Below are 12,115 nucleotides of genomic sequence, written 5' to 3'. Positions count from 1 at the left end.
CGGTTTGAATTTGTCAGATGCAGTGCAACCCTCCTCGGACAGGCTGAACCATTTGGATTGATAGCTCATGGATAGCAGCAGCGGGGTCAGGTGCTGACAGATACATGTGTTGCATTGCACACTCTGTAAGAATGGTCACTATAGTTTTACATCACACAGGCTTAACTGCACATGTGGGACAAACCTCCTCGTATCCAAAACTGAACTTGGCCCTGGTTTCGTAACCCCCATGCACTTACCACTGGAGATCCTACCTGGAAACCTTGGACGGTGATGCGAACCGTATCCCCTACCTTTGCCCTGGTAGGGGATATCACAAGCCTGGGGCCTTTAGGAGCCGCTATGAAGGGAAACAAGAAAAAATAAATTGAGTTTTTGTTGGGTAACATTAAAACAATAGCACAGTATTAACAGACTAAAGACATGGTGTTTGACTTGGAGGTCAACTTGGAGACTCTTGGTTTCCTTCATTGAAATTGCTGAGGAGTATTTATTTCCCAAGAGGGACAAGGACCTAAATTGGGTAGACACTCATTACTGAAGAAGAAACAGAGCGTGCAAGGCAAACGGTGGAGGAAGTAAGATAAGAGACACTTAGAGAACTAATTCCCTTGTCTTGTGTGGACCGAATCTCCCAGATGGATTTAATTTGGTCTCAGAGAATGGCTGGGATGTGATGAAGGAAAGGAAGGTTAAAACATCATATTTTGACCTTCTCAGGCACAGAGGATTTCTCTTGTGTACTCAGGGGAAAGATAAGAAAGTGATTTTGTACGTCTGGAAAGTGAGACCACAAGTTTCTCAAGCGAAACTTCCTCTATTTGGCAGTACGAGCAGGACGCTTTATAGCAGTGCGAAAAAGCCTCCGACTGGTCCCATGTTAAGTGGTTCTGCACCGTTTACTATGATAACCGGCATCCACTCTGCATAGCCCTGAGAACCATAAAACAAGTTTTGTGAGCCATATGTTTGCACTAACACATAATTCCAGAGTGAAGCTTAGTAAAGGCAAATCAGACTTGAAATTGTTCAAAAATACATCCCACTGTGGCCTTTTTTCAACCCTCATTACGACTAATGCTACGCTTTGGCTCCTACAACACATACAGATAATCCAACTACTGAGAACTATGTGAAACAATGGCTAATCATGCTTTTAGCCATCAATCAACCCACAGAGTGTCCAGCAAAAGCTAATGAGGCATCAGGCCAGTCTTAGTCAGTTTAATGATTACCCCCTGGTGCTGCTTAATGGATTATAATTTCCGCTCTTACATTTGTAATGGGTCCTGTGAATGTGCATTTCACACATAAATCAAGTTATGTCAGGACACTACACTGAATACACAGAAATCCTCTTTTACCAGCTTTCCTATTATGGAAATGATTTGGGATATTAGCGGCCAGGCTCTGCAGAGTGGAAAAAGAGATGTGAAATGCAATGCACAAGAGAGATTAAGAGTTTGTCAAGGCATGAATCATGACTCAACGACTCCATCGATTTTCCCTGAGAAAACAGTTGAAAAACAAAAGGAGACCATTGATAGGGCCTGTGTTCTGACAGAGCAATGGACACTTGAAGACTGACCCTGCCTTTTCCGTACCAAGTGGATGAATTAACGGATCAATACCTTGGATTGCCTAACCTAAGACCTAACCACAGGAGTTGACAAAAAAAAAATTTCACTGAGCTGTGATATTTTCCTATCCATGATGCCAGGTAACGATTCTGCCATTTCCGTCTCTTTTTTAAAGAAAACAAAAAGAGTAAATTGCACCGGTTAAACTGTATTTTTAACAGAATTACCCGGAAAAAGCCTAATAAAAAGCTCGCTGTTGAAGTAAAGTGATGGCCAGATATCTGGAACCAACTTCAGGATCCAAACAATGTACTGTAACTGAGGGCCACAGAGCTGTCGACTTTTCAGGCTTCACTAGGTTAGAGAACTACAAAGTTTCAATATTTAGTTTTAATATTAGCCGAGTATGAAATTGAGACCTTTAGGAGCTGCTATGGAGGGAAATAATTGGAAAATACTGTAAGCTAAGATTGTGCTACCATGTCAAGTGTGGCTCTGGGCTAATGTAATTTACCCAAGAATGTTCCTGGAACATTCTCGTCAACCAATCAAATTCTTTAGTTAGGTTTACATATGATTGTTTGCTAGAAATGTTGTTACAGGACCAACAAAGGATGTTTGTTATCCATGCCCGACATGTATAAATGATGTCATACTTGAGCCTGGCTTTCTACTCAGACTTGTTTGACCAAACCTTCAAATGACCATGTCTCTCGTGCTTCTATGGTCCACCGACAATTGAAGCCACTGAAACTCTAAATGGAGATATAAGGATGTTTGAATGTGCACAGATTAGTTCACACTCCCACAAACCACCCACAATAAACATCTGTGTACTTATTATCAGTCTATTGGGTAGAGGAACTTGGCGTGCAGCATAGATCATCTTTAGCCTCTGGATGTGAAAATATAACTCATTCCCCTTCTGTGTTTTGCTGAATCAGTAGCACCTTCACCCATGCAAATCGTCACTGCTGAGCCTGGCTCAGCTTTAATTATGGAGAGGCACTGACTGAATCACTGCATATTTGGACATGACTGACAGACAGCCAAGTCAGGGCAACAAGCCCAGCCGTGATGCTCTGAGGTGAGGACAGCGTTCTGAGAACACCGCCTCCATGGACCAACCGCATCCATTTAGGACACCGCGTGAGACTCGCCTCATGAATATTCAGTGAATGTAATACAAATTTGAGTCACTATAAAGATGTTTCGGTCTCATGTGAAAATATTAAAAACTGTGAAAGATTTATGACTTGTGAATGCTCTTATAACTGGCCTTTCATTTTCTGAGTACAGGTTAGTGGATCACCTGTACCAGAAGTGTCAGGATAGTAACTGGAATAAATAAAACAGCCTTGTTCCTTTCAAGTCATAATGGAACAGAAGTTGCGACTGACTTTAGTTACAAATGTCAAATAATCACAGTTTATCACAGTTTTCACACAAATATTAAGCAGCATAACTGTTTTCATCATTAATATAATAAGAAATTGTTTCTTGAGCAGCAAATCAGCATATTAGAATGATTTCTGAAGGATTATGTGACACTAAAGACTGTAAAGACACTAAAGTAATGGCTGCTGAAAATTCAGCTTTGCCATCACAGGAATAAATCATTTAAAAATATATTAAAATAGAAAACAGTAATTTCAATTGTAATAACATTTCACAATATTACTGTTTTTACTTAATTTTTTTACCACATAAAAAAAATATACGGGAGTGTATGCATGTATGAGATAAGACACAATTAAAACCAATAAACTCTCCCGGTTGATGCATTTCTATTGTTGCACAGTTTATGCCCAACTGCATATAGTAAAACAACTTATTGATGTGGAATAAGGAATCTGTCTTTGTCATTTAGCATAAACCAATTCCTCAAACATAGAGGTATATCGTATATCGCATTTTGGTATATCGTGGCTATATGCGATCAAATTTTACTCTGCTGTTATTTTCCCCCGTGGTTATAATGATTATTTCATAAACACCAGGTAACCATGTTTGAGAGAAAATAAAATCACATCTCTCTATCTCTCATGGTAAGAGGCAAACATTTGTAAAAGAAGCAGATCCTCTTGCGATAGGATTGCAGAATTCTGTCTTAGCAGCCATGAAACGCACAGAGGGAGATCATGCTGGAATGAGACGTGAATGACGGAACAAGTAAGAATGAGAAAGAGAGAGGAATATTGAATGGAACTTCTAGACCATCCTTCCTTTCTTCGTCTTATCCCTTGTTTTTTGTCCTTTCCCCTCATTCATCTCTTTCTGCACTGCTCCTCTACCATTAAGTGTGAGAAATGTCTCTGTTTATCTTGTCTTGCGTCTCATCACTCGCCTTTTTCTGAGGGCTGATAGCAGAGACTACAAGTGAGTGCTGCCTTTGAAGTGATAATGGGATCATCAGGCCATCTTTGTTGTAGCTTTAAAAGCAAAAAAATGCACAAAAAAAGCCTCTCATCCATGAAAATACTAAGGTATGCGAGCATCCCATTCTTTTTTTGGTATTGCTCTATGACTTTTATTGCATGCAGACAAGTGAAAGCAAAAATGTAATTCCACTGACAAATATAAAACGCAACATGCATTTTTACATATCCTCGCCTTAGTCTCTTAAATAGCGGTAGGTAAAGCTTTTTTACAATTAAGAATGGGTTGCAACAGTGAGATCCAGGATCATTTTAGTGCACTGCGAGATTCCCTTTATCCCTGATTTCTTTAATTCAGGTTGACTTTTTCAATAACATGGTTAAGTTAACTCAATCTACTGCACAGACAGCTCAATGAATTGGCCTGTCACTCACTGGAAGATTTTGCATTGTGCATTAGCAACTGCAATCTACTTGCCTGTAACGCAATTAAGCAACAAATAGAAACCAGTGTTGGTCTCGCTGCATCTGTCAGATGGGGATGTAAAGGGATTTACCCGTGATCGGGTGAAGGGAGGTGAATGACTAGGATGAAGGTCAAAAACAATTCTTTCAAATCGATCTTAAGATCTATATCCTGCCAAATCAATGGTAAAGCCAACAAAAGCAAGACTTACCCAGTATGACCTCAGTCTGCATAGGCATAGAGAGAGCCGGGTGTGTGACCTCACAGCTAAACAGGGCGTCGTTGTCCAACTGTGGATTCAGCGTCCAGGTAAGCTTGGCCTGAACCAGCACAGACCCATCACTCTGGGGAATGTGTGTGTTGCTGAAGAAGTACAGGGGGTCTGTACTCTGAACCCAGCGAGGGAACTCCCGGCTTACCACTGTCTCTGGGATGGTCTCTGTGGCCGGGCTGGGCTCTTGGCCGGGCTGTCTGGCCATGTAGCTCCGCCCAGGGCTCTCCGTGTAGAGGCGTCCGGGCTTGCCATCCGGACCCAGCAGAGATAGAGACTTCCTCAGCTTAGTGTCATCCAGATCCCTGCTGATCAGAGGTCTGGCTCCACGCACACCAGCGGAGCCGGCACCCTCGTAACCCACAGTGGGCGAAACGTAGGATATTACCTCTATCAACTCTCCGTCCCGCTTGAAGTATACCTGGAAAGACACACAGAAAGTTAAAGTGTGTGCGAGTTTTCTCACCTTCAGTATGTTTATAAGCACTTCAATTAAACTAAGACCATTTTTAAAACACCATGTAAACCATTTAGTCCGACTGAAAACGTGTCAGAAGGACTGAAAACGAACAAAGTCCAACCTGCTTCTAAAATATGCTGGTATTACAGTGTATTAGGAAAACAGTATATGTGTCACATTATGATGAGGATGAAGATGTGAAGAAGCATAGCAGATCTAAATGTAGCTTAAAACAACAAACACGACAATAAAACAAAACAGTGTGCGCCATACACAACCAACACAAGAAAATCAACTCAGAGAACAAAATACTATATATACACACAAGATAATGAACTAATGCGAAACAGGTGTAAACTAATAAAGGACACAATGAATCACCGTAACAACATATTAACACAAACTAGAAACCATGACAACGAAAGGAAACAAGAAAATAATGTGACAAAATCCATTAAAATGAAACCAAAACACCAACATAACGTGACAAAATAAACGGTGCAGTTTTAAATAAATAAATGAGTAAATAAAAATGGGATGGAAAAAGACTCAAACCGGCCCCTAAAATATGCATGGCATTTTTATTTATCATTTATCTTTATACCAACATATATGTAAACTATAGGTTATGGGCCAGCTGAAGCCAGTTTTTGTCTATGATTTTTTTTATATTATTTTGACTATTTTTTTATTATTTATACCAGCTCCTAAAATATGCTATAAATAAATAAATAATTTTCCTTATCTGTCTAAAATAAAATTATTTTTTAATAATTAATAATAATAATGTTTGCTATTTTTTTAAAATTTTTTAGAAATTGTGTACTTCTGACTGTTGCATCAACAGAAACTTATGACTTCATAAAGATGCCAAATCAAATGACTTTAGATGTTTAAATGTGTTCTTAACACTCTTAAGACTCGCACTGATGTGCTAGGATTAGTTGGCAGGTCATGTATTACTACTAGTACAACAGTCAGTACGTCTGTGCTTGACTGTCACCTGGATATGCAGGCTGGTTCTGAAAGTGCTTTGCTGTCTCAACTCTCCAGCATTAAAACCAGCATAATTTTGGTATAAAAAGGGTACGAGGAATAGAAAGTATCTGCTGCAATCAAAGTAAACTGAAATTACTTGGCTTGTGATTGGCAAGTCTAAGCAAACGTATCTGGGAAAATGCTAAGCGTCATTCAGCCCTCAGCGCTGGTGAATGGAAAATAAACGTGACACAGTTTCTGCTTTGTGTTTATGTTCCACCAGCACATTGCTGTAACAGCCTCTCTCCACTACAGTGCATTTGGGTATTAAGATTCCCGGCTGGTAAATCACTTGACAGGGAATTAAGTTCCCACTTCAACACACAACCTCCAGATATGTGTATTAAATTCAGTAGGCCTAATGCCTGTAGCATTAATGTTTGCACAGTGCTCTGCTTGTACCCCTTTTACTCTCAATACATATATATATATGATATATAATCTGCTTGTCCATTCAGGGACCTTTGGACTCTTTAAATTCCGTTTGCACAAGATCAAAGTGTCATTGCATTACACAAGACCTTTCCTTGCACTGTAGCCCTTTTTCTGCCCTTTCTTCATGTGGTTTAGTCTGGCTTTGATTTGATCCCACCATTTATGCCCGCGCACTCTGCAGGGTAAATAAACATAATGTAACAAGGGTGAATTAAGCTCACGTCCTTGAGAAGTCTTGTTTCCTGCTAGCAATGTCACAAGAATTGAGAGAGATAGGAAGGGAGAAAGTCTCTTTTCCTCCATGCGAGGACTGTTTTTTTGTGGCTAATGTGCTCTAAAGTACACACTTTATCTCTGCTGCTGAGAGAGGTTAACAGCATATACCACACTGTGGCTTTTACTTGCATTATTGGACTATTTGCGCCTGCAGCCACATGGAAGCAGACAAAAGCAGATGCATAGTGGAAACCATGCTAATAGCTTAGGCTTCAGACAACAGCTAATGCCTAATATTAGTGGCTGTGTGAGATAACAAAACAACAGCTTGACTACGGAGGCTTTTTAGAAAGGACAATGCAATAATTCATGCCACGGCTGAACAGAGGCTAGTTCAACGAATGGAGGATCTATAGGTAAGTCAAATGAGGGAGTTTTCTAGCAAGCGTATGAGCAAATGCCAATTTATCACATGCCTGTTTGCCAAGTAAACTCACAATAACAAGGTTGCATTGGGGTTCAATACAATGCATACTGATCAAATATACAGTATAAATATTGTGACAAATTATTGCAATTTCAAATAACTGTTTTCTATTTGAATACATTCTGTAATGTAATTTATTCCTGTTTTAACACAGCTAAATTTTTAACAAGGGTTAGTTCACCCAAAAATGAAAGAAAAAAATCATCAATTACTTCCCCTGTTCCAAATCTTTAAGACTTTCGTTCATCTTCAAAACACATATGAAGATATTTTAAATGAAATCTGAGAGATTTCTGTCCCTTCATTGATAGTCCACACAACTATCACTTTGTTGTTTCAAAAAGTTCACTGTAAAAAATGTTACTCCTATTTAATTAAAAAAATATGGTAACAATATAACACATAATATTTTTGAGTAGTTAAGGCTTGATTTCTTTCATGGAATCTGAATAAATCATGTAAAATCCCCTTAATTATTTAGTCTATGATACAATGAATTTAATATTTTTAGTGAAATATGCTTTTTTATTTTAAGTTGACGCTCAATAGTGTGTGAATTAGAGTGAATGGAAATAACCTGATTATATTTGACTTTGAGTTATATTGCATTATTAAAAGACTGTATGCCGCGAGCACAGCACATAACCAAACTTGTTGCTGCACTAGCATTATAACAAAGATTTTGATCAACGAACAAAGCAACATGCTTCAGAATATCAATACATGCAGTTATTCACAACCTTACTATAAGCCCTACTCTTCTGCACAATGGTAACGATCAAAACTTCAACATAATAGAAACTCTTTCAAATGTCAAACATAACTGAACATTAAACATTAACAGATTTCCCTTTACTCAAAACACATCAAATAACACTTAATTTCAATATTTCCTCTCCATTACCAGCCATGTGCAAAGCATCCTGGGAACTAACAATGGTGTCTCTAAATAAAACCGCATAATTGAGCCAATTCTCTTAAAATAAATTGGTAGCCCTTTTCCCTTAATTTTATCAGCTGAATCGTCCTCAATTCAAGCCTCAAGCCCCTTTCCTTAAAATAATTAGGAAAATGTATCTCTTGGTTTTATTAGTGAAATGTTCTCAATATTTTCTATACAACACTGAACCACAATTTTCTTAATAGAATATACACAATATTTTTAATTATCACCTTCATTTTTTTTAATGAAAATTACAAGACCCATGATTCATTTTTTACAGTGTTCATAAAGAGATAGTAAAACTAATCTACATGGATTGAGCAGTTTAGTCTGCTTAATATTTCTGTAAAAACAGTGATCTTTTTTTCAGTTTTTTTTTGATAAATAAAAAGTAAAAAACAAACAAATAAAAATGGTAAATAAATTAAATGTTTTACAGTTATAAAGTGTGACAAGCAGAATTCACAACCAAAGGTTACTTTTTTTTCAGTTTGCAAAGCATAAAAATGCATACACATGATCAAAAATGTAAGATATAATGTTAGCCTTATTTTTGAACTTTGATTTATCATACAAAAGAAAACAAAATATCTAGCCAAACTCCAAGTTGTGGTACTCTATTATTTATATCTCGGGTTGATAAATATTGAGTCCATTATATCTAGTTAAAGGGATAGTTCACTCACAAATTAAAATTATCCCATGATTTACTCATGAGTAATCCTTTTGCACCCACAAGCCACTCTAGGTGTATTTGACTATATTCTTTCAGACGAACACAATCAGAGTTATATTAAAAAATAGTATTGCTCTTCCAAGCTTTATAATGGCAGTGAATGGCGGTCCTGATTTTGAAGTCCAAAAAAGTGCATCCATCCATCATAAAAGTAATAGTCTCTCTATTAGCAGTTCATGCCTCTCACGGTTCAAACAAACCGGGCAGCAAACTCAAGCTCCGACATTTCCCTTTAAAAAAATTGTTTTAGACTTCTAATTCGTGACATTTTTGGGTGAACTATCCTTTTAATGTGTCTGCAATACCTACATGTCGCCAGAATGTGGAGCTATAAATCCTCTTCCTCAACCTGGGTTAGATATGAGAGAGAGAGAGAGAGAGAGAGAGAGAGAGAGAGAGAGAGAGAGAGAGAGAGAGAGAGAGAGAGAGAGAGAGAGAGAGAGAGAGAGAGAGAGAGAGAGAGAGAGAGGTAGGCTGCCTCTGCAAATAGTGCACAGAACTCCTATTCATAGCCATGCTAATCACCAAGGTAACGGTCACACACCATGCTCAACTCATTCCAAGCCCCATTCTTTGCAAACACAGTCTCTTCAATTATTCATACTGTAATACAGCTCCCTGCAATTTGAACAGAATGCAGTTTGTGTGTTGCGGATGCCATACTTCAGTCTTCAAAACAGTCTGAACATATGCTCTCACCAACATGTTTCTAAAGAAATGTGGTAACACTTTACAATAAGGTTTTATTTGTTAATGTTTGTTAATGCCTTAGCTAACGTGAACTAACAATGAGCAGTATATTTTTAAAGCATTTACTAAACTTATTTTAAATAATTTTTATTTAAATTATTTAAAAATCATTATTTGTTCACGTTAGTTCACACTCTATTAATGAATGTTAACAAATACAACTTTGGTTTTGAAAAATGTATTGATAAATGTTGAAATTACCAAAGACAAATAAATGCTGTAAAAGTATTGTTCATTAATATTAATGTACTATATGTCTGCAGTACAGTAGTTATATTATAGTACAGGCTATAATATGATATATATAACAAACTATAATATATAACAAACTATGCAATATAGTAATATAGTATAACAAACTATATATATATATATATATATATATATATATATATATACACACATTATAGTTTATGTTATATATATATATATATATAACATATTATAACTACTGTTAACAAATGAAACCTTATTGTAGATTGTTACCATCATGTGATTCCCAGTCAACATGTGCAAGTTTTGTTTAAACACGACCCATGTTATATATATTTTTATTCATTTTTTATTAGTTTTAGTTTGAAATGTTACCTTGCCAACTAGCTGAAATAAAATAAGTAAAATAAGTTTTTGTATATTTTAATTTATTTCAGTTAAAGTTTATTTATTTTAATTAACGAAAATATTTTTTAATGGTTTTAGTTCTAGTTTAAGTTATAATAATAACCTTGGTTATTATAACTACTGTACATTACAGTAAGCTCCATTAATCATTCCAGCAGAGCATTGCTTATTACTGGTAATGTCTTATCGCACCACGAGCAGGAAAAAGCTCATTGTTTCTTTTCACAGGGGATAATCAATTGTCCTTATATTAATTTCTCTCTTATGTGCCTTCAATAATTGCCTTGTATCTACAGCCGTAGTCACAATGCTCATTTCCATCAATACAAATTAGATATCAGACATGTTTGATGCAGTGTTGATGGGCTGTCTTTGATTGGTTGTTGTCTGGGGAAAAGCAGAGTTTCTAAAGTCCCTTTTAGGGAGATGTCGGGATGTCACACGTCTAACTCCCACACAACCATAAATAGTTCCGCATGAATGCGGCGCTCATGTCTCACGCCTTAGTAAGGAGAGTAATTACACAGCAGCCAATGTAGAGTCTATCCAAGCAGGATATATTGCACAATAATGCAGTAAGTGCTGAAATAAGCCAAAATAGCATGTAGTACAACGCCAAAGTGTTTTTGGCAGTTCTTAGATCATCCACATTAAAAAAAAAACAAACAAACTTAGTTTCAGGTCTTGAATGCATCAGTGTTCCAACATTCTTCACACAATAGAAGTGCACAAAACATGCATGTGTGCGCCCCCACCTCTGCGGATTTGAATGAGCGCAGCAAACAGACAGCGATGTAATTCCATGCGCTCGCCACAGCATAATGCTTCACGCCGCTAGCGGAGCGATTTACCCATGAATGGACACTAATGAAAGCACCTGCATACAGCCTATTGCCAAGCACACTATTTTGAGTGGAAAACTCATTTAGAGACTTTACAATAGTGCCTGTTCCTTTGGCCTCCTTTTCTACTTCCTAACATTGTCATATTTAATCACTGGAGTGTCAAAGAAATGATGGCTTTACTTCTGTGGTTAAAATGCGGGAGTTAGAGCCGAGCAAACTTAATGACAGATAATATAGGGGATGATTATCGAGCCCTCTTTCAATCAGCATCAGATTGTGCAGAGGACACACCAGCCTGGCCTCAGCCGATGGACTGCTGTGTTTTTGAATGCTGCTCTTCCTGGTATTTAAAGATAAGAAAAACCACTTGAAGTCCATTTGCCATGCGAGGAGACTAACAAACAAAATGCTTAAAATGTTACATTTTAAAAACAAAGAATACTTTTGAAAAATAAGTTTGTGTACATTCACATGAGTCATATCATTGGCCTAGAGAAAGCAGTTATATTTAAAGGTAACTTTTATTTTGTTCAAAATTAACACAATTTAAACAATGATTTAAACATTTTTTTGTCTTGCCCTGATTCACTATGGTAAGCCTATTATAAGTGTATTTTAGGGCTTTACATATGGTGTGGGAGTGGCATAAGTTAGTTGTCACAACTAGTGAGAAAAGTTAAGCAAGCTAAATCTTGAACCTCCGGGGAATCACCTGTTTTAAAAAGAGCAGAAAAGAGGAGAGTATACCGACAAAAAGAAAGTGTGACAGAGCTTGTATAAAACGAGAATCAACATTGGTTTGAGAACTGAGGGATTTGTTGTAACCGCAAAATGGAGGCGTATGTAGATAGATAAAACGCCATGTGTAGCTCTCAGAGTTGATTGTAAA

At 37.2% G+C, this 12,115-nt stretch overlaps 1 protein-coding gene across 2 annotated transcripts in view; it reads right to left on the bottom strand.

The window, feature by feature from the left end:
* The window catches only part of igsf21a (immunoglobin superfamily, member 21a), a 302,035-nt gene that overhangs the window by 12,654 nt on the left and 277,266 nt on the right, over positions 1-12,115 (bottom strand). The window contains exons 6-7 of one of the 2 annotated variants that reach the window (XM_056251381.1): positions 4,636-5,116; positions 240-340 (exon numbers count right to left, since the gene is read on the bottom strand). In XM_056251381.1, coding sequence (XP_056107356.1) covers positions 240-340; positions 4,636-5,116 — 582 coding nt within the window. The remainder of the gene's footprint in view (positions 1-239; positions 341-4,635; positions 5,117-12,115) is intronic. The other variant, XM_056251382.1, reaches the window with a different exon arrangement.

The sequence above is a fragment of the Rhinichthys klamathensis genome, unplaced genomic scaffold, assembly GCF_029890125.1.
Source record: "Rhinichthys klamathensis goyatoka isolate OS25496 unplaced genomic scaffold, OSU_Roscu_1.1 h1tg000082l_1, whole genome shotgun sequence".
In the NCBI taxonomy this organism is placed as follows: Eukaryota; Metazoa; Chordata; class Actinopteri; order Cypriniformes; family Leuciscidae; genus Rhinichthys; species Rhinichthys klamathensis.
The sequence above is the reverse complement of the archived record's forward strand: the minus strand, read 5'-3'. Positions and strand labels throughout refer to the sequence as shown.